This window comes from Fusarium proliferatum (assembly GCF_900067095.1).
Source record: "Fusarium proliferatum ET1 genome assembly, contig: FPRO_scaffold002, whole genome shotgun sequence".
Classification (NCBI taxonomy): Eukaryota; Fungi; Ascomycota; class Sordariomycetes; order Hypocreales; family Nectriaceae; genus Fusarium; species Fusarium proliferatum.
The window spans coordinates 2,870,956-2,895,790 of record NW_022194791.1 but is presented as its reverse complement, the minus strand read 5'-3'; the positions used below and the strand labels follow the sequence as shown (position 1 = coordinate 2,895,790).

Here is a 24,835-nt window from a genome sequence, read left to right as displayed (position 1 = left end):
TGCAGTAATTTGGCCTCAGTTATTTCTCCCTGCTCTGAATCCCGCCCTTTTCCTAGTCGAAGCTTCATTGTACGCTTTACCATCGAAACTATCAGTACCGATCGAATTCATCAATCAAATCAGCGATACACAGAACCGCCAAGATGTCGATGTGGTTGACAGATACTCAAAGTACGCCTTATCTTACACTGGCACGCGAGTTGCGATCATAAGCACTGCAACGATGCGCTACCCCTTAGACAAGAAATTGCTCGATATGGACGAAAGCTGACCGTTTGCGATAGAAATTGGAGTTGTTTTCTGCTCCGGCGGTGCGTTTACGCCTGCGCCTGCACGTTAGGTATGGCGGCTGACGTTTATTCTAGGAGGCTTCTTCCTGATAGGAGGTGTCATGCTATTCTTCGACCGATCTATGTAAGGATGGATAGATTCAATCATCTAGCGGTTTTTTTACTGACTTCTATTCAGGCTTGCTATGGGGAATGTATGATGACCTCTTCCCTTCCTCTATTACAGCGAACGAGCGATGGCTAACGACCGACGTACGAAACAGATCCTCTTTCTTATCGGCTTGACAATCATCATCGGACCTCAAAAGACACTTCTCTTCTTCGCCCGCAAGCAAAAAGCAAAGGGCACGGCGGCATTCTTCCTAGGCCTGATCCTGATTTTCATGAAGTGGACCTTTATCGGGTTTATCGTTGAAGCATACGGCATAGTGGTTCTGTTCGGAGATTTCCTGGGGACAATTGCTGGCTTTGCGCGAGGCTTGCCTGTCGTAGGACCGTATATTGGAATGATCGCCGATAGGATAGGCCTTGGAAGACGAAACGCCGAGCTTCCTGTTTAGAGGCTCCCCTGAACCTCACAGACACATTTATGCATCACCCGAACGAGAACAAGATTCATTACGTGTAAAAGGCATTCGACGACACGCGTATAGCAAGAGTTGAATGGCGGAGTTCAAGAGAAAATATTAGGTTGGAATGGGCGTTAATGACATAAAGAACCATCATGAGTACCTATAATAAGGTGGACAAAGTACTGTACATCATGGATACGAACGGAGAACAAACGATAAAAGCAGTTTTAATGGAGAGTCGAGTTGGCTGACATTTGATGATCATTTCAAATCTGGCATACAGGTGACAGGTTCTGGGGGCACTTGGATTGCCTATATGCAGAATCGTGTAGAAACAAACTCGTCCGACCGATTTTTGGTCAAACAAGGAAAATGTCCTCCCCCGGGTAACACACTCGAGCTCATAGCCCAGTGCTCTAAAACAAAGGCGCTCTTCTCGGCATAAGCTCGTTATAGCTGCGTTGACTGTCCGCTCCACGGACAAACAGCGTTTCCCTGGCGCTTCTCGCAGTTGATTCCGTCCAGACCCTTGCCTCACACACTGAATGTCTAGTATCCTGACTTGATGAGGTAGTCGGCAAGACCTTCGACGGTAGAGGTGGCGTTGCCAGCGACCTGGGCCTCACCGTGGTGGCCGATGACGATGGCCTGGCCAGTCTTCGCAACAGCAACACCGAGGCGGCCCTGTTGTAATTAAGAAGTTAGTCAAAAGCGATGGGATTCGTGAATTAGGCGTCGCACCGATCGGGCGTAGATACTCCGGTCCTCGGCTCGGGCCATAACGTAACGCTCGCCAGCAATGTAGAGACCTTCAGCGAAAGCCTTGTCCTTGGCAGCCGAGTCACCGCCGACGATGGCAGAGATGGCCTTCATCTCCTCGGGCTTGAGCTATAGTGGGGTTACAAGGTCAGTTTTGTTCATTAACAAGGGGCTAGCCAATCGACCCGAGAGATTGAGTCGGTGAAGGAGGGTTGCCGTACCTGGAGGTCAGGAGAAGAAGCCCAGGCGCTGTCGCCAGCAGCGCTGATGATGGCGCCCTTGTCAATGTGGCCGGAGCCGACAAGGCTATCGAGACGAAAAATGTCAGCATTCGATCGGTATTCGTGCCGGAAAGCATGATCATAGCCTATGATCAAGAGTTATGGGATCGATTGTATATACCTTGAGTCAATGTATGCTATATCGATGGAAAAGTCATCATGTCAGCTTTTTCGTCCAACTTCAAGTTAAGGTTTCGAGATAGAGGTATTTGGAGGCGGTGATGAGGAACAAGGACGATGGCGGGGGAGGGGAAATCGATAGCGGGACGGTGTAGGATAGTAGAGACAGTGAGAAACTGACCTTGCCACGACATAGTGATGTGAGATGTGTGAAATTATAGGAACTGAGTGGTTGCAAGTAGGACGAGAAGGATGAGAGTTGCGACGCGAGGGGAAGAAGGTTTAGAGGTGAGGTTTGTTTTGGCGGGGGAGGTTGTCGACTGCTCTGATATGGTGATTCTTTGGAGCTTTGCCCCTCCAGGCCGCCATGAGTCCCCGCCAAAAAATGTTATCAAGCTCCAATGCTGTCCAATGAGTATTGGATACTTTTGTCGGTGACGGCTCATCGGTCATGGGACTGGTACTGTGTACTTGCAAACCAACGGTTTCTCAAATATGTCGGTCGGCATGATCAGCAGCAGCATGCTTTCATGTCACGCATTTTTCTGCATTCCGAGATCACTGGCCTGTGTGACGTTCGATCCAGGCACGCAGAGGCTGTTGACTCAGCAGTAAAAGATGCAAGATTTTTGAGCCTAACCTATACCTAGCAGCTGAGGAAGCTATTCAATTTTCGACGTCACCATAGAGCTTGAATTGGCGTTGGAGCTACGGGAAACCACTCTAGACGGCCCGTTGCTACTGTAGACGGCAATATCCGCCAAGACTCGTGTACCCTTGGTCCATGTTCGCTTCTAGGAACGACCTAGTAGATGAGTGCCAACACCAAGAACTAATATCGCAAGAGTATCTGATTGTGGTTACACTCAACGCCCGCTTAACCGCCGCTGGTAACTGAGAGTTCATCGAATGTTTCATGTTCGCTTTAGTTATCGTATGATGAATGTGGCTTTCGGTAGCGCTGGCAATGTTTGGAGATCGACCAGATCAAACTGCCGTCGAACCTGGAGGTTCTGATTCTCGAACGTTAGTTATTAAATAAATGAGCTTAAGCTTAACGCCATCTGACTCCATTAGGTTGAGGTCGAATTTATCTGTTACGTCAACCATGCCTAAGTATTGGGAAGGAAAAAAAAAAAAATAGTGATCGTGGATGTTTCTGGGAGTAAAGGGCCGTTCGAAAGCTCCAAATCACTAAGTCTGGTCATAGCCGCCAGCTTTCATCATCAAACATCTACTTTGTACTCCGTAGCCGAAGGTCAGTCTTCAGAGTTGTATCTCGGTTATCCAAACGCTTCTAGTAAAGCCAACAAACTTTGAAATGAGGCCTACGAGAGAGATGAACTCTAAGCGAAGCACAGGCCGGATATTGGTTCAAGAGACTTTTTACTGACTCAACAGCAGCTCATCGACGTAGCTCCTAGGTGATATCCAAGCTCCAATACCCTTGGTGTTTCATGTCTTAAGAGACGTATTAAGAACGATAGCATTGCCGATAACTCTATGGAGCCGGAGTCACCCGTAGTGAAACAGACGTCGCCATTCTCCTTCATGAAGGACACTCGGGAGCTTCGAATGTAACTCTTCTTGACATGCTCAGGCGACTCCTAAGAAACTGTCGGATGCTACGAACATGCAAATTGTCTTCTCTAGGGTATGTGAGCCTGGTTTCCTCTTTGGCCCGTGCTGGTTGTGCTACAATTGGAAATTGGCAATCTGAGACGAGTTGTAGAGACCCTAGCCGTGATATGAAACGGCGAGTTGAATGGGCAAAGGCCCCTGAGGATTATTTTATTTTCTTACGACTATATCGCTTATTGTTCGGTGACGATCCAATCACTCACAACGGAAGGCTTATATCCTCAACTTCCCCTTTTGGGCACATATTTCCACCCAGCCGATGTTACTGAGCACGGTCCAGACTCAGCTCGACAACCAGCCCTATTGTAAATTGGATGGAACGGGTGTAATTGAATCCTCCCGCTGCCTCTAAGTGAGATGAAGGATGTTGGACAGACGCGCCGAGTGAGGCCAATGGCCAGCCCACGAGCCGCGCGCAACGTTAGTAGGTTCAAGTTCCGTGCCGCCACCTGAAAATTCTAGAAGACGGGTCAGCCACTTATTCGCTCACTGCTATGATTATCGGTCTTCTGATGGATGGTTGCATGCTTTGCAGTGGAGGTTTGCCTGCAGTAGTCTTCGAAAGCTTGTGTTTCATAGAGGGCTGTGACAGGGTGGATATTGTTTGGGATACTCCGCGTCTTGTTCCTCTAATCTAAAAACCAGCTCAGCACATGCCCCATACTCGAGCATCGTGCAAGTGCTGTTAAAGCAGTACGGCGCAGTAAATGAGGTATCGTACACGAGGCCCTTCCAGTGCTCGTTGGCTGGGAGGAAGGTTACAGTGTCGTGTTAATACAGCCTAGCTGTTTGTCTTTCTTGACAACGAACACTTACAGGGATATGATCCTTTTTCGTCCCTGTTGACAGGTGACCACGATTCAGTTCTCAGGATCGTCCCCATGAATCGCTGTCACATTATGTCTGTGAGTCTTATTGTTACAGAAGTTACCAGCCTCGGCCGTAAGTCCGTGTGAATGGGTTGCGTGTGTCATCGGGATCAGCGTTGACGTTGGAGATCCCAGCAACCGCGTAGATTGCCGCGTTCGCCGACTGAGACACTTCTTCTGTACATGTACGTACCCATCTCAAGGCTTACAGAGCCTCGTTCGTTGCTATTATTATAGCTAGCGCCTCTATTATCACCAATCTCGTACGTTGCGTTGCGGCGGCTAAGGTTACTTCTAAGAAGCGCCACAAGCAGTGAAACCTCAACTAGACAACCAACGAACCGCATAATTATTTCTCTCAAAGCATTAAATGAACCTCCAGGTTTGACGACTCTGACACACGACACTGGGGTCTCTTAGAACCCCCAAGGGCCCACTCCTTGATATGCTTTCGACAGGCCCCCCCTGGTCAGAGTAGTTCCTTGGCCGTAGTAGCCGTTGCAGAGAAAGTTGAAGCAATCAATGCCGTCGGGCGTTAAAGATTTCAAAGTCAACATTCAGGAACCGTCGTCCCATCAATCTCAAACATTGACCAAAGCCTCTTAGCTTGTTTCCCAAGACCGATCCCTGTAAATGTCAAGATGGGGTGTCTCTCCAAAATCTCTGTCGTTGGACAGATGATAAGCTGACGTTTCTTCTCACTCATGTCCGCTTGCATCCATCTCATTTTGCTTCATCTGAGGCGTGGCAACCAATCCGGGGATCGGCTCTTGGACATCGAAATTGCTCTTGCGCTTATTACATTCCATCCTTGCACCCCATCGTCATCTTGGACCCAGTTCCCTGCTTGTTGCCGGCCGTTTAACCGCATTCGTCTCGATTCTCATCAACGGCTTCATACGATAGGCTTCCGTCAAAGGCGGGGTGGTCCCTGTGAGACGAGGGTCAGTTCTTGTCCAAAAATCATCGCAGGCTTTGTTTAAGAGGATCCTGGTCCCTGAGAAAGTCGGCCCTTGGTGAACCGTCTTCTGTGTCAGACCCTGTCGATGCAGGGAACTACTCAGTCAAAACAGAGGCCTTTTATCCTCTAAATCCAAGCATAGATCTCGCCCCCGCGCTGCATTGGGCTCTGCTTTGCTTCACCCACTGTTTGTGTGTCAATCTATTCTAGACGCTTTACAAAACGACCCCCTCGTGCGGTCGCGAGACACTTCTGTCATGGCTACAAATCTGTCACGGGCTGCTACTGTATCGGCTGCCTCCGGATATCAACGTCGTAGAGGAAGCTTCACCGCCGACTGGACAGACAGCCATTCTCTTTCCAAACATTCATTCGACAAGCGGGTTTCCAGAGACGATCTTGCACTCATTCTCAAGAGCTCAAAGAAGGGCAACGTGACGGCGTTTCATATACCGATCCATGGCCGACTTCCATCCCCCGAACACAGCCCGCGAACCTCGTCACTGACGAGAACGACTTGGGTACGAACTTCAACTCCGGATTCTATGATAGATTCTGGCGAGACTGGTGTTATTGCTGTTGGTATGGCAATTGGAAGTCCAACACAAATGGGAGACTTTGCGCCGGCGCCCTGGAATCCACAGAACAGAGCCATGAATGCCGTTGTCGACATCCCGGAGCCGATGCCAGAGCCTGTGCCAGAGCCAGTCGATGACACTCAGCAGAAGGCTCGTAAATGGGGTCTTTTTCGATCAAAATCGAAGCGAGCCACGCGGCCAGAGAAGCCCCAACGATCTATGACGGAGAGTGTCAATACTTCTACCACATCATTAGGTTCTTCTGGAATGCCGACTTCAGCACCAGCAGATCAGAGTTCACGGAAAATGCCAAAGCATAAGCCGATTGTAATTCGATCTCAAACTGAACCAATTATATCAGAACCCGCGCAGACGATTGCTGAAGTGCCCCGGTCGGTACCAACGTCGGCGGAGGTGAAACCTATCTCGCCAGGAAAACTAACAAAAGAGAAGCCTGCTCTTCAGCGCAAGGCATCAAAGGAATCGAAACTGAAAGACCCGGGTTCGGGGGGCATAGGCCGTAAAATGTCGCTAAGAGGCCTTCGAGGTGACACCAGCAAGAAGAGATCAGAAAAAGCAATCGCACCGCCGCCCTCATCGCCGCCACCGATGCCACCGATGCCTGCTATTCCTCACTCTCTGCTAGATGTTGAGATTCCTAGCATCAAGATGGATCGATATAGTGTCATGTTTAACAGTGTTTTACAGCCACCGCAAGGGTCTGCCTCTTCACTTCTTGCTCGCCGACAGGCTACTCTCGATCATCTGAAGTCTGTGAAGGACGCAATCGCCGAGAATCGAGACGAGTCTCTTCGGCCACGGAGGGCAACGTCGCCACAACCCTCACCAACTTTTGTTTCTCAGGATAATTCAAAGCCTCTGCCTTCACCTCGGTTCCGAGCCAACACATCCCCGGCCTTATTGGACTCATCATATTATCACTCAGAGGAGTCTCCTGAAGCAGTTACGCCAAGAGTCGCCCAAGTTTCGCGGTCAGAATCTCAGCACAACAAGTTCGCAGCGCAAGCTACGCATTATCAGCCTGCCCTTGTCTCCAAATTCAACAGGCGTCCCAGTGCAGCGTCTACGGAGAAGATAAGCGTTACTTCCGCAAAACAGACCTCGCCACCTGTGCCCATTATCTCGCCCAACACCCACTCCAAGCATTCGTCTCCGTTTACTTTCTCACCAGGCACAGTTCCCGAATCTCCTGAACACACAGACGATGAGAAAGATGTTCAGGTAGCTAAGGGAAGGCTCTCTTCTCCTTCGGAACCTTCGTGGCACATGGTCTCGCCCCCAGCTTCCATCACGTCCTCCGGCGCCGAAACCTCAAGGCGATTCTCTCCGTCCTCATCATTGGCTTCGCCCAAGAAGCAAGCTCCCGAGGCTGATGCTCAAGAGGCCTTACGCAACGCTGTTGAGATCTCCATTGCTCGCCAGATCAGCGTTTCGCACCAACAACGCAAGATGCTGCACCCGTTAAAGAGCAACCCCAGCTTGAGACATCGAGGTAACGGCAGCCCGAGCGGACCAGGTTACATCCCGATTGAGAAAGATGAGCGTCTAGCTGAGACCAAGTCATCGACCCCTACCTTGGTGCACCCGAGGGAGTTGACTCACTCTCCTGATGCTTACCAAATACACCGCAAGAGTGAGAGAGTAATTCTTGAGGAATCTTGAACTCAAATCTCACGACGAACAACCATATCGCCTTTCGGTTTCATCTTCTATCTTGGTCACGATTTCTACAATACCCTTTTCATGATGCTCTGGCAGCATCTCACTATGGCGGACTCAACTGGTTTGAGCCGTCCTGTACATACCACAGAGGGTATCTTTCCCTCCTATACGTTTGTCTCCTTTGTATACTACGCTTTCAGTGACGGATATGCTTGGACATTATGGATTACGGATTTATAGCAAGGCGCCAGAGAAGCATGAATGGGCAAGACACGGGACAGCAGACTCGTCCCTAGAGCATCTCGTTGGAGTTTCTTCTTCAAAAAGCAAAGGGGTTGTCATTTCTTTTTAAGCACTCTGGGTCAAAAGACTCGGATTTTATTCTTCTTTGTGTATCTTTCGATCAGATTAGGCTTGGTGATAAGAGAGCATTTCACACTCGTCCGACTAGGGACTGTTTTTTAACACGTCAAAAAGAATGGTTACCATTTGGCATTTATCTGCCTTTGATCGTCCTGCCTGTGACAAGATTCTTCTCCGTCTCTTCGACAAGTCTAGCTGCTGTAAAGACATGGCCCTGCGAATGAATGATGGACAAAACGATTGGAAGTATCTGCGCCACACGAATAACCAATCTCAATACCGACATCTCTTATATGCTGAAATGACGCCAGGTCCAACGCCGGAAAAACGAAATGATCCATTACATCAAAATACAGCATGAGTTCTGCTTCTTGGCTTGCTCTGTGGAATGGGTCAGTTGCTTTCCGATGAAGAAAAATTTGGAATGAACAGTGACATACGGTAAAACATCTTGCTTTGGGCGCTGAGACCATCACTCTTAGCTACCAGATCGTCGATCTTCTCTCCACGCTGTAGCACACTCTCGATGGTCTTGTGGAGAACGATCTTAGTCTCGTCAAGCTCCTTCTGAATCTTGAGGATGCTATCGGCCTGCTGAGGGTCCTGGTACTTTGTGAGGTACTCCTTCAGCTCGGGCATTGAGAGAGCGGGTGTGCCGGTGGCCCAGCTGGAGCGGGGGTTCTTGGAGAGGAACTCGTCGACGACCTTGCTAAGAAGCTGATGTGCCACAAGGGCAGGGTACTGGTGATCGGAGATGATGATACCGCAGACACCCTCGGTGCGGCCGTAGGCGTGGAAAGTGTAGTCTGTAGAATGCACATGTAAGCTTGTGATTTCTCGAGAGAGCTGAATCAAGCATACCTTGCTCCTCAACGTCCTGTCGCTGTCCAGGGCGGGTGCGCTCGGCGACGGTCTTTGCGAATAGGGTCATGAATTCGCCATAGCTGTTTCAAGTTTGCGAGTCAGTCCATGGACCGTCCGGATACGGAGATAACGGTCGCAATGATAAGGTAGGACTGACTTGTTGCGGGTGAATCGCGAATAGCTGCTGAGCTCCTTCTCAGCGACGATCTCATGAGCCGGCTGGCTCTCGTTGCGAAGGATCTGGTCGCAGCAGCTTTGTTAGCCCAACTGGACGGAGGTCTCGATCGATCGGTGAGGGGCACAGGGACAGCGTACGCCGATGTAATGCAGTTTCATGATTGCGGGATCAAGTTTGTGAGAAGCGGCGGTTATAAGTAGAAGGCGGAGCGCGCAGCTGGGCGACAGCGGGAGGGAAGAATTGGATGATGAGAGGGAGAAAGTTGAAGGAGAGGGAGGATTTGAAGTTTGGTTGAATGTTGTCACTCCGTCACCGTAACTAAGGACTGAGTTTAGGGGCGTCACATGTTCCCCACGACGCAGACGGGCTCTTCGACTAGGCCGCTGAATTTCCAAGGGCAGTTAGTGGCTGTTAGCATTACAGCCCACTGGCGGCTAGGCGGGGGCTTGTTTAGTGGGGTATTTGTTCGACCCAGAGCGGTATGACTCTTTGAAGAACAAGCAATCCACCGTCATGAACCAATCCTTTTCGATCAAGGACAACGTCAAAAGGAGTTGGCTGCCACCCGACAACTACAGGCAGCAGAATAACGACTCTTTTACCTCACATTCCTGTGTTCATACAGCATCACAAGACTTTCCCACTAGGCGACACGTAACAACTCTCATCTGGATAGTATCGATTACATCATGGCATCCTCGCAACTTAGTGCCGCAGAGGCACGATGGCGCGAACAATTTGCGGCTATGCAAGAAGCTATCGCCAACCTCAAAATTCCTCAAGAGAATGGATCAGTCGAAGATGATATCGATGATGACGAATTTGGTGGTTACTCCAGTGGAAATAGCGGCCAGGATGTCTGGGACTTTATCTCGGATGACGACCAGGAGGCCTTAAGCAGCGACTTCGCTGATGAAGAAGCCCTAGATGGATCAGCTGTGGCAGATTACGGTGCCGAATGGTTTGCAATTAGATGTTCAGCCATCGCAGCCAAGAATGGACTGTCTGCTGATGTGTTTGAGAGCCAAATCATGAGTGTTCTCAACTCTAATCGCTCTGACGATGAGCTCCAGATCCAGCTTACTGACTTGGTAGGCTTTGATGATCTTGACTTCATCATCGAGATACTGGGTCACAGAAATGAGATCGTTTCAGCTGTCAAAAGTCAGAGTCAGGGGAGCTCCAGCGAACCTCGACTCCTGACCAAGGCTCAAAGAGAAGAAAACCTGCGTCGCCAAGATCAAGCACACAAATCTGCAACTCTTGCACCAGCACATTCAAAGGAACCCCAATACCCACACGTCTATAAAGCATACAGCGCTGGAAACACCCTGAGCTACGCCGGTAAAAAGTACGGACTGCCAGTTGGTAGCGAGCGGCTATCGTTTGACAAGTACGAGGAGTACTTTATCCCCGCTGGCAAGAAGGGTGTACTGGGCCCTGGACAGCGGCTTATTCCTGTCAAGGAACTCAATGGGTTGTGCCGGAATACATTCAAGGGCTACAAGACGCTGAACCGTATGCAGAGTCTTGTCTATCCTGTTGCCCATAAGACTAGTGAGAACATGTTGATATGTGCTCCTACTGGTGCTGTAAGTCCACTTGGACCAACATTTACTTTCAGCTACTAACATGACTAGGGTAAAACGGATGCTGCTATGCTTACCATTCTTCAAACAATTGCACAGAATGTTGAGCCTAACCCCTTCGAAGACCCGTCAGCTACAGAATTTGCTGTCAACGCCGATGACTTCAAAATCGTCTATGTTGCCCCCATGAAGGCGCTTGCTGCTGAGGTGACAGAGAAGCTAGGCAAGCGCCTGGCCTGGCTTGGTATCAAATGTCGAGAGTACACTGGAGATATGCAGCTCACCAAGTCTGAAATCATCCAGACTCAAATTATTGTTACGACACCCGAGAAATGGGATGTCGTCACACGCAAGGGCACTGGAGACACGGAACTTGTTCAAAAAGTTCGTCTTCTCATTATAGACGAGGTACATATGCTTCATGATGAGAGAGGCGCTGTCCTAGAATCCCTTGTGGCTCGAACGGAACGGCAGGTTGAGAGTACGCAGTCTCTCATTCGAATTGTTGGTCTCAGTGCCACACTGCCCAATTATGTCGATGTCGCCGATTTCCTGAAAGTCAACAAATATGCAGGCCTATTCTACTTCGACTCGTCCTTCCGCCCTGTTCCTTTGGAACAACACTTCATCGGCGTCAAAGGAAAGGCTGGAACAAAGCAATCGAAGGAGAATCTTGACCAGGTCGCTTTTGACAAGGTCAAAGAGATGCTCGAGCGTGATCATCAAGTCATGGTGTTCGTTCACTCACGAAGAGATACGCAGCTTACAGCGCGAATGTTGCACCAGAAGGCCATCGATGCCATGTGTGCAGATCTCCTTGACCCGAGCTATCATCCTGGGTTTGAGCAAGCGTCGCGTGATATCAAGCAGTCCAAATCCAAGGAGATCCGTGAGCTCCTATCCAAGGGAATCGGTGTTCACCACGCTGGAATGGCAAGATCTGACCGAAACTTGATGGAAAGACTATTTGGAGAGGGTGTCCTGAAGGTTCTCTGCTGTACCGCCACTCTAGCATGGGGTGTCAACTTGCCTGCCGCAGCAGTCGTAATCAAGGGAACTCAGGTTTACAGCGCTCAGGATGGTAAATTTGTTGATCTGGGAATTCTTGACGTACTTCAGATCTTTGGTCGAGCTGGTCGTCCTCAATTCGAAGACACTGGTATCGGCATGATCTGCACAACTCACGACAAGTTAACCCATTACCTGACTGCGGTGACGGAACAACAGCCCATCGAATCGAAATTCTCGACGAAGCTAGTTGACAATCTGAATGCTGAAATCGCACTCGGAACTGTCACTTCTATTCCGGATGCCGTCCAGTGGATCGGATACTCGTACCTCTTCGTGCGCATGCAAAGGAGCCCAATGTCCTATGGCATAGAATGGTCAGAAATTCGCGACGACCCAAACCTGGTTCAAAGACGCCGTCAGCTTGCTATTCAGGCTGCCAAAACCTTGCAGCAATGCCAGATGATTATCTACAATGAAAGGACAGATGAGCTGCGCAGCAAGGATATCGGAAGAATTGCCAGTCAATACTATATTCTCCACACAAGTATTCAGGTTTTCAACGCCATGATGCAACCTCAGGCTACAGAGGCCGACATTCTAAAGATGATCAGTATGAGCGGAGAGTTTGACAACATCCAATCCAGAGATAGTGAGGAGAAGGAGTTGACTCATCTACGTCGAGAGATCATCCCATGTGATGTGGATGGAGGCATTGACACCCCTCAGGCAAAAACAAACATTTTGCTACAGTCTTACATCTCGAAAGCGCAGCCGGAAGATTTCGCCCTTTCAAATGACATGAACTACGTTGCTCAGCAGTCTGGACGTATTTGTCGAGCACTCTTCATGCTTGCCCTCAATCGCCGATGGGGTCACCAGTGCCTCGTGCTTCTAACTCTGGCAAAGTCGATTGAAAAGCGCATCTGGCCCTACCAGCATCCTCTTCATCAGTTTGACCTTGCAAAGTCGGTTCTGAACCAGCTCGATGCGAAGGAGAACTTGACAATTGAGACCATGAAAGACATGGAGCCTGCAGAGATTGGAGGTTTGATCCACAACCAGAGTGCCGGCAAGAATATTGCCAAGATCCTGAACAACTTTCCCACTGTTCACGTCGAGGCTGAAATCGCTCCCCTAAACCGAGATGTGTTGCGTATTAAGCTCTATGTTATTCCCGATTTCCGATGGCACGACCAGATTCATGGAACCTCAGAATCGTTCTACATTTGGGTCGAGAATTCTGAGACTTCAGAGATATACCATCATGAGTTTTTCATCCTAAACAGAAGAAAGTTACATGATGACCATGAGCTAAACTTCACAATTCCCCTTTCTGACCCCTTGCCTAGCCAGATATACGTCCGAGCCGTCTCAGACAGATGGCTAGGAGCTGAGACCGTCACCCCGGTCTCCTTCCAGCATCTCATCCGTCCAGACACTGAAAGCGTCTATACTGACCTCCTGAATCTTCAACCATTACCTATCTCGGCCCTCAAGAACCCTGCGCTTGAAGAACTCTATGCCAAGCGCTTCGAGTACTTCAACCCCATGCAAACGCAAATCTTCCACACGCTTTACCATACGCCTGCCAATGTGCTTCTTGGATCACCCACTGGTAGCGGCAAGACTGTTGCTGCAGAACTTGCCATGTGGTGGGCTTTCCGTGAAAGACCCAAGTCAAAGGTTGTCTATATTGCGCCAATGAAGGCACTTGTCCGCGAGCGAGTCAAAGACTGGGGAGTTAGATTGGCGCGACCACTGGGCTTGAAGTTGGTGGAGTTAACTGGTGACAATACTCCTGATACTAGAACTATCCAGGACGCTGATATCATCATCACTACGCCTGAGAAGTGGGACGGTATTTCTCGTTCATGGCAGACAAGAGGGTACGTTCGACAAGTGAGCCTGGTCATTATTGACGAGATTCATCTTCTGGCTGGAGACCGTGGGCCTATTCTCGAGATCATTGTGTCCCGTATGAACTACATTGCTTCCTCGACCAAGAATGCCGTCCGTCTCCTGGGCATGTCGACTGCTTGCGCCAACGCGACAGACCTGGGTAACTGGTTAGGTGTCAAAGAAGGCCTTTTCAACTTTAAGCACTCAGTCCGTCCTGTTCCTCTGGAATTATACATCGATGGCTTCCCAGAAGTCAGGGGATTCTGTCCTTTGATGCAGTCTATGAATCGCCCCACCTTCTTGGCTGTTAAGAATCACAGTCCTGACAAGCCTGTCATTGTTTTCGTTCCCTCGCGAAGACAGACTCGTCTGACTGCAAAGGATCTCATCAACTTTTGTGGTATGGAAGATAACCCCCGGCGATTCCTTCACATGGATGAAGATGATTTGCAGCTTAACCTTGCTCGAGTCAAGGATGACGCGCTGAAGGAGGCCATCAACTTTGGAATTGGTCTACATCACGCTGGTCTAGTTGAGTCGGATCGTCAGCTTGCTGAAGAGTTGTTCTTGAACAACAAGATCCAGATCCTGGTCGCTACTAGTACTCTCGCCTGGGGTGTCAACTTGCCTGCTCATCTGGTTGTCGTCAAAGGAACACAATTCTTCGATGCCAAAATTGAGGCCTACAAAGACATGGACTTGACCGATGTTCTGCAAATGTTAGGCCGTGCCGGTCGTCCTCAGTTCGATAACTCGGGAGTTGCACGTATCTTTACCCAGGATTCCAAGAAGGACTTTTACAAGCACTTCCTTCACACTGGCTTCCCGGTAGAGTCATCGCTTCACACCGTTTTGGATAACCATCTTTGCGCCGAAGTCTCGGCTGAGACCATTGTCACCAAACAGGACGCGCTCGACTACCTCACATGGACATTCTTCTTCAGGAGACTACACAAGAATCCGTCGTACTACGGACTCGAGATTTCTGCTGAGGAGCACAATAGCATCGCTGCTCAGCAGCTTGCTAATGAATACATGATTGAGATGGTTAGCAAGTCACTCAACGAGCTTGCTGACTCTAAATGTGTTGAGGTGTTCCCCAATGGCGACGTTGATCCCACACCTCTTGGCAAGATCATGAGTTACTACTACCTCTCGCACAAAACGATCCGTCACCTTGTCAAGCACGCGAAAGCTCAAGCCTCATTCCTCGACGTCTTGTCATGGATGTCCCGCGCTACCGAGTACGACGAACTCCCTGTGCGCCATAATGAAGACCTCATAAACAACACTCTTTCGGACAACTTGCCATTTCCTGGCCACGCCTTTGGGCTGCCTATGTGGGATCCCCACGTGAAGGCATTCCTACTCCTCCAGGCACATATGTCTCAGATAGACCTTCCAATCACTGATTATGTTGGTGATCAGACGAGTGTTCTCGATCAGGCTATCCGTGTCATACAGGCTTCCATCGATGTTCTGACCGAGCTTGGTTATCTGTCCAGTTGCCTGCAAATGATGGCTCTTCTCCAGTCGATCAAGTCGGCTCGTTGGCCTACTGATGCACCAGTGTCCATCCTACCTACGGTCGAGCCCGACGTCAAGAACGATACACCAATTGCTAAGATCAGCGCGCTGACTAGACCTCAGGCGATGCAACTTGCTAAGAAGCTTGGTGTACCTGCGAGCCAGCACAACCGTTTCGCTCGTGCTGTATCTATCCTACCTAACGTCGAGGTATCCATCGCTGCAGCCACGGCGCTCTCAGTGACCATTGGTCTTAAGCGTCTTAACCAGCTGGTCGAGCGAGAGGCTCGCATCTACGCACCCAAGTTCCCTAAACCACAAACAGAATCGTGGTTCGTTATCGTGGCTGATTTGACACGGGACGAAGTCATTGCAGTGAAGCGTGTGGGTTGGACCACGAACCCCAATCGCAAGCTCGAGGCTGGTGGTCGACCCACGGCGAAGACGACCATCAAGCTCCCTCCCGCTCAGGCAGGCCAGGCCCGCAAGTTCGACGTTCTTGTTGTCAGCGATGCTTATCCGGGTCTTGAGTATCGTGTTGAAGGAGTCGATATTCCAGCTCCGCCCACTGTGGATGATGATGTGCAGTCAAAGAAGGCGGATGCGTCTGGGTCAAAATGATGGAAGCTAGATTCGAAATGGACGTTGACTCGAACCAGGCGGTCATGGCTGATATACTGAGCGATTTTCTGTGGTCTCAGGTAGATCTATCAATTAACAAGAATGGAGAACGGTACTTTGGTGTGCCTCCTGTGTTAGACAAATCGAGTGCCTAAGACAACACATTGCAGTTGATGTTCTTGTGGACCTTGAGTTACGTGATAGCAAAATATCCTACGATCAAACTTTCTCTATAGTAGGCTTAAACTCATATGTGTCAAGGTGGTAACTATTCTAGCCTCAGCACAGGCACTTGTCCCATTTTAATTCCTGGTTGCCAGACTAGTCCAGGATTGAATCCTTAAAGTCAATGACACCTACATTTCCTGCCGGAATTTCGACGAAGCAGCCATTTATAGGTAGAGACCCTGATTATTTTGATCACATCAAACATCAGTTGCAAATTTCCAGGGTCTTTCACGACTTATTCATTTATTAGCGTGTTCACAGCGACTAACTTAGCGAGCACTGCATTTCCACGTATAGCGGTTGCTATTAGACACAGCGTGTTTCCAAATGTCAAAACTTCGAATTCTCATCTCAGGCGGTGGCATCGCTGGTCCATCTGCCGCCTTCTGGCTCTCCCGTCTCGGCCATTCCTGCACCATTATAGAAAGATTCCCGTCACTACGCACTGGAGGCCAACAGATCGACATTCGAGGCCAGGGCATTGAAGCTGCGAAGCGCATGGGAATCCTTGAAGAGATCCGAAATAAAGCAGTTGATGAAGATGGTCTGCAATGGGTTGATTCGCAAGGGAAGCAGAAGGCTCTACTTGAAAGAAATGATTCGGGGAAAGGAAGACAATCGTTCACAAGTGAGTTCGAAGTCATGAGAGGAGATTTATGCAAGATCATATACGAGGCGACGAGACAAAGAGCCCAATATCGCTTCGGAACATCGATTGAGAGCTTTGAGAATGTTGGCGATAAGGTGAAGGTCATATTTTCGGATGGAGCTCACGAGAGCTACGATCTTGTCATTGCTGCAGACGGTCAGGGCTCGAGAGTCCGACGAAAGCTATTCGCTGATGACCCTGAAGCTGTTCATGTGCGCGACCTCAACCTGAATGGATGTTACTATAATCTGCCACGTGAAGCAGGCGATAAAAATCTTGCCACTGTATACAGCGCCCCAGGCCGCCGCGTGATCTCAACGCGTTGGCATTCGAAGGACAGAGGTCAAGCATATCTTATGACAATGTCCCATGTGGAAGAGCTGAAGGAGGTCATGAGTCAGGACGTCAACGCTCAGAAGAAGCTCTTTGCAGAGATCTTTAAGGATGCAGGATGGCAGGCTCCGAGACTCATCAAGGCTATGCATGAGACCGAAGACTTTTACGCACAGTCTGTCGTGCAGATCAAGACCAAGACGTGGTCTAAGGGGAGAGTTGTTCTGCTGGGTGACGCAGGATATGCTCCATCTCCACTGACGGGTGTGGGAACTACACTCGCTTTGATAGGAGCCTGTGTCCTCAGCGGAGAAATTGCGAGACATGGCCATGATATCCCCAGAGCTCTCAAGGCGTATGAAGATACTCTGAGACCATACGTCGAGAAGTCTCAAAAATTGCCGTCGTTTGTCCCCGGTATTGCATATCCAAAGACGAACTTTGGAATTAAGTTGCAGTACTCGATTATTGGGCTTATCACCAAGCTTAAGATTGATAAGGCGATTCTTGCTGTATTGCCAGAGAACAAAGGGACTTGGAGGATACCTCCTTATGAAGAGCTGGGGGTTTTAAAGGGATGAGCTATGAGTTGTGATCTGATCCCACAAAAGTATCAGGAATCCGAAAGGACTCCTAGCTTGGAGTTAGCTTTAGGCAATTTGAAAGGAATAATGTCATAAATTAGAGTAGTTCTACCAAAACAATTATATAGCTTTAACCTAGTAATGACCAATAAATAGGATCTAGATATTCTAATAAGCTATAGAAGTATTAATAATAAAGTCTCTAGCCAGACTGAAATCTCAATAAACTTAATCAATAAGGTTACCTTTAGGCTGCAGCGTCTTAAGCAACTCTAATCAAGATGAACACGTCGCCCGACCAGCTGAAGAGCTATAAAATCTACCAAAACCATATCTAAATAAAATTTCGAATGCTTGAGAGCTATTGCTTTGGTTCAAAACTCTCTCAGAGTGAGTCACTCATGTCCAAAGAAGTAAAAGTCAATATGTACGTAGTATAAGTTAGGGGATTTCCGTCACTCAAACCCTCTGTACTCCGTTAACCCCTCCTCTATACTCGCAACAACACCAAGTCTTCTAACAAAATGGGCACTGTGATGCACATAGGTCGCTTACTTTACCTTCCTTTCGAGTTAAGGGAGATGATCTGGGGCTTTTCAGCCTCGACCGGAGATGCAAATGGACTATTGAGATGTTGCCGTCAAACCAGAGACGAATTCTCTCCTTACTGTCAGCTCCCTGACAACATCAACGAACTTCACAAGCCCAAGATCCTGGTAGACTCAACGTATGACCATGGAATTTGGCTCAATTTTGATTACTACTGGAAGCAAAATGGTCACATTCGCCACGCTGTGATCGCCATCCAGAATATGAGCGATCCCATGGTTCTGGGTCTTGGCAGGATGAGGAATATTGACGATAGCGTCGTGGTACTACGCGCCCCAAGACGAGGTCACTTTGTCGGGGCGTTTATGATGGTGTTTGCCAAGATGGACGATGTCTACACTCACATCCTCAATAGGTCACGGTTTCGCAAAAACAAGGGGTGGCCCCCAGACGCCAAAATCACTATTCATTTTACTACTGAAGGTGTACAATCCAGCCAGTCAACGAGAGAAGCAAAGAACTTTTGGGAGTGCTGAGCAACGAAGATACTCGAGGATCCTTTAAGGAAGCATACTACAGACCGGGCACAGATACCCTACTTCTATGAGTACTTTCTTATTTTTTGGGCTAGACTGTCAAGCGTGCCCAAGATTCTACACGATAAAGCGGTACGGAGTCACGGGCATCGAGGCTATCAGCCACCAGCTCGCAATACCATGCCTGGCTATTTGCGAAAGGAGTTTAAGGAGACACTTCTCAACTTCCAGGAGAATATCGCCTCGTATGCGGCCAGGATGCTAGTTGCAGATGTAACAAGCATATACGACCCAGAATTGTCTAACGTTAGTAATCTGGGAGCTCCAGACCAGCTGGCCTGGGAGCATATCAACTACCACACAAAGAGGCTCAGGGCCAGGTATCAATTTCTACTGGACAACTTGGTTGGCCCTATCGGAGGCTGTTTGGATATGTTGCGCTTGCATCGTTTCAAGACGATGCTTTTGTCACCACTTAATTACTTCAGCCACCATGAATGGTAATGTGGGAAGAGATAGTGGTGGACTTGCTGGAGCTTCTAGCAAGATCAATCGTTACCTGAGGTCACTATTTGATCCTTACGCGACAGAGGAAGCTCTCCGTCTGCGACAAACCTGTTCGCATCTTCGTGCGGTTCTTTGGGCCACTGCTTCTCCAACAATTGCTCTTGAGTCTCGTTCTTCCTCCCTCTGGTTAGACCACTATCCCAATGGTATTCGGTACCACTGGAACGGCACGAGTCTCGTCGAATGGAATTTTCGATGGGAAGCAAAGAAATATCAGTTACGCATTGGACCACGCTGGAGAGAGGATATGGTGGCGCGTTTGGGCCGATGGTGGGAATGCATGGGGTGCTGTCAAGGTTCGCTACATTGTATGAGCGAGCTTGCATCCCCTTGCGACCGAAGGCGCCTCCGAAGTTCGGATGCCTTCGTTCAGGACTACGATTCCGATGACTCATATGACCAGTTGCAGTCAGAGGATATTAGGATCGGCCGACCAGTGATAGCCAGTCGAGAGTGTATTCGTAAATTGAAGTTCAAGAAAGGCAGGCATTGGCTTGGTGGTGGTTGCAGCTATCGAAAGCTGGCTTCAGAGTATACAATTTGGAACCACAAGTCACGTTCCAGGGGAACGACTGCGGAGAAGAATGACTTCAAGTTGGTATGCTGTGCATACTCAGTTGAAGCTTTGTGTAATGAGCGAGTTGCTCGTTGCAAGGAATAGGATACTATCTAATACGGGTCGCCTCGAAGAATATCTTCCCATAGCGACAGTAATCGCTAGAGTATATATAGTGAGAAAACTCTATCAGCCATTTGTCGTTTCACTTCAAGCTAAACTATAATTATGCACAATATCCGTAGAAATCTACATGTTTGCAGTTGACCTTATCCTTAAGATTCGGATTTTGAGTTCCAGGGTGGCACTTCAGGGAGGGAAAGAAAACTTAAGACCTTAATCGTAAATAATAAAACGATTTAGGTAAATTTATATAAATTTAATATCTTTTTATTCTATCTTAGAATAACTTTTATAGAGTTTATTTTAATACCTTATATTAAGGTCTGGTATTTTCTTACTCTATGAGGACACTTTAATCTAGAGATGCTGGGATGTGTATTGGATTGAGTGGATATCCCTAACAGAGCCGGCAGGTTGGTTCTCGAAAGGAGAGCGGCTCTGCGGTTCGTCATTCCGAATTACGTTTATCGAGACGGACTTCTCGGGCCGTAATACCTTGGTTTGCATAGCATTAACTTTCTGCATCACCAACAGACATTGGTACTCTGTAGGGAAGCATAAAACTGGTGCGTTGTGCACCATGACTCGCATTCTTGTTTATTGCTTTCTGTTCCTAGGATCGATCCTGTGCTTTACAAGCAATACACCAATTGAATCTTTCTATAGTATTTATCTATATCTCTGATATTGTCTAGAATATTCTTCCAATCCTTCTGTAGTTACAGTAGCAATGGCAGATGTCGTTACGCTCCCGATGTTGTATTGTCGATCTGTAGGGTAGTATTTTCTTAGCGCCGCACCTCAAACAGCTTGTGTTAGAGAGGGTACAAGGACTACGTTGCACAGGGAGATAAGCTCTGACATGCCCTTGTCAGGTCGGTTCATCCTTTATTCAAGCTTAGTATTTACCTTCAAGCTTTGGTTTCTATGCTTAAACTTAATGCTGAGTATAGTTAATTCGAAGTTTGATCAGACTGTCATTTGTGACTATTCACATCCACGTTTACCCGTCGTAAACACAGACAATGGTTTTCGCAGCCTAGTTCAAGTGACACTCATCAAATATATTCTGTTTCTTCGTTTCGCAGCGTTTTATCGTTTTGAATTGATTGTACGTTGTTTATCTTGATCTGACAGACAAGAAACACCAAACTTCTCGAAACACTCTCGTTTGCATTTCTCGTCCGATGCCATCCTCACATCGTACAAACATACACGACTCGTTTCAAGAGAATGCAACTCCTCAAGGAAATCCTATCTTCTTTGCATAACCCCTTGAAACCAGACACCAAAATACCTCGGTCGCACATACAAAATTCTCCCCCAGTAGGAGATGGCAATTCTACGGTTTCAGGTGAAGAAGCGGATCTGCCAAGACCACAGGAGAGGAAGAGAATCGAAATTCCCATCGTTTACCGGCGCCTACTTCTCGAAAAGAATAGACTCGCCGGTGCCTGGGATATTTTAGACTTGAACGGTGGACGGGAACGGTGGCGTAGGCGTAGGCGGGATCGCTCCAATGGGGTGTGCTCCGATATTAAAGGTGCCCGGGGGCTAGGTTTCACCGTTAGACACTCGTCCAATCATGGGAGCATCCTATAGAGCCTCAAACCGAACTTGGCAGGGGTTTAGCGTAACGCCTTGTTTTTTTTTTGACAGCAGGCCCAGGGCCCAGGGCCTAGCGTCTGTAGTGTAAGCCAGCCCTGGCCCAGGCCCAAGGGTTTCAATTTCCGCTATGCGTTTGCTGCAAGTGAGCTTATTTTTCCGTCTATCAATGTCTGTGTCGTTATGGGGTACGCACCAAAGGCGAGACGCCTGAGCTGCAAGGGACCCTTCTAAGTTCTCCTGACGGTAGATTTCGTTCCCTGATCTGATCTAGATTCAACTGTCACTCGCTGGAGATGGTCCCAGCACACCATGTTTGAGGTTATGGCATGGCTTCTTGACGAGATGAAGGCAACTGAACTGAAGTGAGCTGATCCTTGTGGTGGGACTGACCGTAGTTTCCGCCCTGGAGAGGAATAGGATGGAATAGCATACGAACAGGAATAGTTGGAGCCAGGGCCTAATCTCAAGCCCAAGGCGTCGAGATTTGATATATAAGTCGACATCCTTCGTCGTCCCAATACCTTCCTTTCTTCCCCTCCACACTCGTCGTAGCAAAATCAGTCTTTCTTCTTTCTATCTTCACTTTCTTTCAATTTGGCTGTGCCAAACCTTCATTCTTTCTAACAAACCACCGAAGCTCGAACTTTTTTACTTCCGCGACTTCTCGCTTCATCCAATCCTTTAACCAACATCAACTCAAACATATAACTATCTATCAAGATGCGTTTCTCCGCTTCCGCTGCTGCTCTGGCCATGGCCACCACCGTCTCCGCCCACGCTCAGGTCTACGGCCTCTGGGTCAACGGTGAGGACCAGGGTGATGGACGTAACGTCTACATCCGATCTCCCGCCAGCAACTCTCCCGTCAAGGACCTCACCAGCCCCGACCTCGTCTGCAACGTCAACGGTGGCAAGGCTGCTCCCAAGTTCGTCAAGGCTGCTTCCGGTGACGAGCTCACCTTCGAGTGGTACCACGATAACCGTGGAGATGATATCATCGATGGCAGCCACAGGGGTCCCATCATCACCTACATTGCTCCCTACACCGAGAACGACGGCACTGGTGCTATCTGGACCAAGATCGCTGAGGACGGTTACGATGGTAGTGAGTGGGCTGTTGACAAGCTCATCAAGGCCAAGGGCAAGTCCACCTTCACTCTTCCCTCTGCCCTGAAGGCTGGCAAGTACATTGTCCGCCAGGAGATCATCGCTCACCACGAGTCCGATGTTGCCTACGCCTCCAACCCCGCTCGCGGTGCTCAGTTCTACCCCTCTTGCGCTCAGGTTGAGGTCACTGGCTCCGGCACTGCTGTCCCTGATGAGAAGTTCGACTTCAACAAGGGCTACACCTCCACTGACAAGGGCATTGTCTTCAACCTCTACGGTTCTTACACCACCTACGACATCCCCGGCCCTGCTGTCTGGAAGGGTACCTCTTCCGGCTCCGGTTCCGACTCCGGCTCTACTCCCGAGACTCCTGCTGCCACTTCCGCCGCCGCCGAGGCTCCCGCCGCTACCTCCGCTGCTGCTGAGGCCCCTGCTGCTACCCAGCCCGCTGGTGGCAACGCCGGCTCCGAGACCCAGGCTCCCGCCCCTACTCCTACCTTCGCCACCGTTGTCCGACCCTCCGAGGGTGCCTCTGCTCCCACTGAGGCTCCTTCTGCTCCCGTCACTCCCCCCAAGACCGGCTGCTCTTCCAAGCGCCGCCGTGCTCGCCGCGCTGCCCGCCGATCTCTGTAAAGAGCTCGAAAGAGTTCTGAGCAGTGGGGAGTGAGCAACATGCGATACGTCAGTGACGTGTCCATGGACTTCTTTGCCAGCAAAAAACGAATTTGTCCCTCCCTAGTGGAGGGCGATGAAACTGCATCTTTGCAGATGGCTTTCTGTTTGTAAATAGATTGTGCGCTGGCATTTCAGTTGCATATCTTGTATAAATTTTATTACGACGATTGATCTAACTTACTGTTCCTCCCTAATACATCGTGATATGGAGCTTGCATGGTTAAGTGCTATAAATATGTCGAAGGTTCCAGTTGTGGCTTCGTGGCTTCTACGCTTCAGACACTCACCTATCGACGATGTAGAAACCGAAGGGAGTGTATTTGCCAATTCTAATAAATAATTAGAACCAGTCTTAACCTTGGGTTGAAAGACATTGTGACGCTCAAAATTAAACGATGGTATCTACAGAGTAAAGGCAAACCCCTATGAAGAGTTGTCCATATGTCACGGCCGGGAAAAGTGGATCCTTCCGGGCTTCTTCCGTCTTTGCTCATTAGGCAGATTAACAGCTTGTTAGGCGGTAATACCGGTCTAACTTTTCCTGCATTTCAACCTCTAATATTTGGCTTTGAGAGAGCTGGGGTCATAGCATCAAGTCTGTTCTGCGCAAAATTAATCGCCATAAGCGAATAGCACTAGGATTTACTCCCGAGGGAGCAGAGTCACCGAGTTTTCAATATGTCAGCACTGCTCATGTATCTCACATCACATCAGTGATCTTCACCAGCAAAGCAACTGTAAGTTTGTCAGGCATCAAAATATTGATTCATCGGTCCAATTAGCTTCCTCAGGGTGGCCCAATATGTAATCTTTTCTCTTGTATGATCTATCACCAAGTTCTTCACATATGAAACCTGGCCCCTGAAGATTTCACACCCTCTCGCGCTTGTGCAACATATCGGGAGCACAAACTGAGTCCACATATGATCGATGGCATGTGAGTTATAGAAAACGCAGCAACATCACATCTTCCTTGATTGGATGCAATATGTGCAATGCAATCGACAGGTCGATATGGATACGCAGGCCGAGAAAAGTGAGGCTGACGAGGAGCTAGTCCCGCCTAGACGTTCTAGGACGCTCGAATCATTGTTGCCAATACCCTCACTATTTTTCAGAAAGCTCTGGCATATTCACCGTGTTTTGTGAGATAGACAGGTGGTTGGCTAAGGCTTGAATTGTATGGCCCAGTCATTGGGACTTTGGGTCGCAGTGAGTTGAACGGTACATTTGTTGCGGCCCAATGCATTCTTGAACCCAACACATATGGCATTGATCCTGGCCCAACTGGTAGCCTCAACTCTCCAGGTTGTATAACTTGTACTTGTACGAGATCCTTCGCCAAGCACAAGCCAACTGATCGGCTCCTGGGTCGTTGCACGTCTAGCAATCATGTGTGACGAGTGACTAGATCCCCAGGACCAGGTCACTATCGGCAATTAGACTACTATGAGTCTGCCACGTGGTGCGTCTGCCAATGCCAGGTTTGTTCAATTAGTGCTCCAATGCTTCGT

The 24,835-nt window shown here is 48.9% G+C and overlaps 10 protein-coding genes across 10 annotated transcripts; 8 read left to right on the top strand and 2 right to left on the bottom strand.

Annotated features, from left to right (window-relative positions):
- Positions 1 to 143: 143 nt before the first annotated feature.
- FPRO_02848 (putative protein GOT1) lies at positions 144 to 850 on the top strand (the record flags this gene model as incomplete). Its single annotated transcript, XM_031227005.1, has 5 exons — positions 144 to 171; positions 285 to 311; positions 366 to 414; positions 469 to 484; positions 554 to 850. The coding sequence occupies 5 exons, from the start codon at positions 144 to 146 to the stop codon at positions 848 to 850; spliced, it is 417 nt and encodes a 138-aa protein (XP_031077485.1).
- A 561-nt stretch (positions 851 to 1,411) lies between these two features.
- FPRO_02849 (putative profilin) lies at positions 1,412 to 2,216 on the bottom strand (the record flags this gene model as incomplete). Its single annotated transcript, XM_031227004.1, has 5 exons — positions 1,412 to 1,546; positions 1,604 to 1,750; positions 1,843 to 1,927; positions 2,024 to 2,039; positions 2,204 to 2,216. 5 exons carry the CDS (start codon positions 2,214 to 2,216, stop codon positions 1,412 to 1,414), a joined length of 396 nt encoding a protein of 131 aa, XP_031077484.1.
- A 3,534-nt stretch (positions 2,217 to 5,750) lies between these two features.
- FPRO_02850 (uncharacterized protein) lies at positions 5,751 to 7,754 on the top strand (the record flags this gene model as incomplete). The annotated part of the gene is made up of 1 exon (XM_031227003.1): positions 5,751 to 7,754. One exon carries the CDS (start codon positions 5,751 to 5,753, stop codon positions 7,752 to 7,754), a length of 2,004 nt encoding a protein of 667 aa, XP_031077483.1.
- Positions 7,755 to 8,457: 703 nt separating this feature from the next.
- FPRO_02851 (putative YKT6-SNARE protein for Endoplasmic Reticulum-Golgi transport) lies at positions 8,458 to 9,317 on the bottom strand (the record flags this gene model as incomplete). Its single annotated transcript, XM_031227002.1, has 5 exons — positions 8,458 to 8,498; positions 8,558 to 8,923; positions 8,979 to 9,061; positions 9,139 to 9,221; positions 9,297 to 9,317. 5 exons carry the CDS (start codon positions 9,315 to 9,317, stop codon positions 8,458 to 8,460), a joined length of 594 nt encoding a protein of 197 aa, XP_031077482.1.
- A 531-nt stretch (positions 9,318 to 9,848) lies between these two features.
- On the top strand, positions 9,849 to 15,806 carry FPRO_02852 (putative RNA helicase; the record flags this gene model as incomplete). The annotated part of the gene is made up of 2 exons (XM_031227001.1): positions 9,849 to 10,751; positions 10,800 to 15,806. The coding sequence occupies 2 exons, from the start codon at positions 9,849 to 9,851 to the stop codon at positions 15,804 to 15,806; spliced, it is 5,910 nt and encodes a 1,969-aa protein (XP_031077481.1).
- A 555-nt stretch (positions 15,807 to 16,361) lies between these two features.
- Positions 16,362 to 17,597, top strand: FPRO_02853 (related to 2-polyprenyl-6-methoxyphenol hydroxylase and related FAD-dependent oxidoreductases; the record flags this gene model as incomplete). The annotated part of the gene is made up of 1 exon (XM_031227000.1): positions 16,362 to 17,597. One exon carries the CDS (start codon positions 16,362 to 16,364, stop codon positions 17,595 to 17,597), a length of 1,236 nt encoding a protein of 411 aa, XP_031077480.1.
- A 527-nt stretch (positions 17,598 to 18,124) lies between these two features.
- Positions 18,125 to 18,685, top strand: FPRO_02854 (uncharacterized protein; the record flags this gene model as incomplete). Its single annotated transcript, XM_031226999.1, has 1 exon — positions 18,125 to 18,685. One exon carries the CDS (start codon positions 18,125 to 18,127, stop codon positions 18,683 to 18,685), a length of 561 nt encoding a protein of 186 aa, XP_031077479.1.
- Positions 18,686 to 19,178: 493 nt separating this feature from the next.
- On the top strand, positions 19,179 to 19,913 carry FPRO_02855 (uncharacterized protein; the record flags this gene model as incomplete). The annotated part of the gene is made up of 1 exon (XM_031226998.1): positions 19,179 to 19,913. The coding sequence occupies one exon, from the start codon at positions 19,179 to 19,181 to the stop codon at positions 19,911 to 19,913; it is 735 nt and encodes a 244-aa protein (XP_031077478.1).
- Positions 19,914 to 20,793: 880 nt separating this feature from the next.
- On the top strand, positions 20,794 to 21,533 carry FPRO_02856 (uncharacterized protein; the record flags this gene model as incomplete). Its single annotated transcript, XM_031226997.1, has 2 exons — positions 20,794 to 21,042; positions 21,069 to 21,533. 2 exons carry the CDS (start codon positions 20,794 to 20,796, stop codon positions 21,531 to 21,533), a joined length of 714 nt encoding a protein of 237 aa, XP_031077477.1.
- A 726-nt stretch (positions 21,534 to 22,259) lies between these two features.
- Positions 22,260 to 23,279, top strand: FPRO_02857 (uncharacterized protein; the record flags this gene model as incomplete). Its single annotated transcript, XM_031226996.1, has 1 exon — positions 22,260 to 23,279. One exon carries the CDS (start codon positions 22,260 to 22,262, stop codon positions 23,277 to 23,279), a length of 1,020 nt encoding a protein of 339 aa, XP_031077476.1.
- Between the last annotated feature and the right edge of the window lie 1,556 nt (positions 23,280 to 24,835).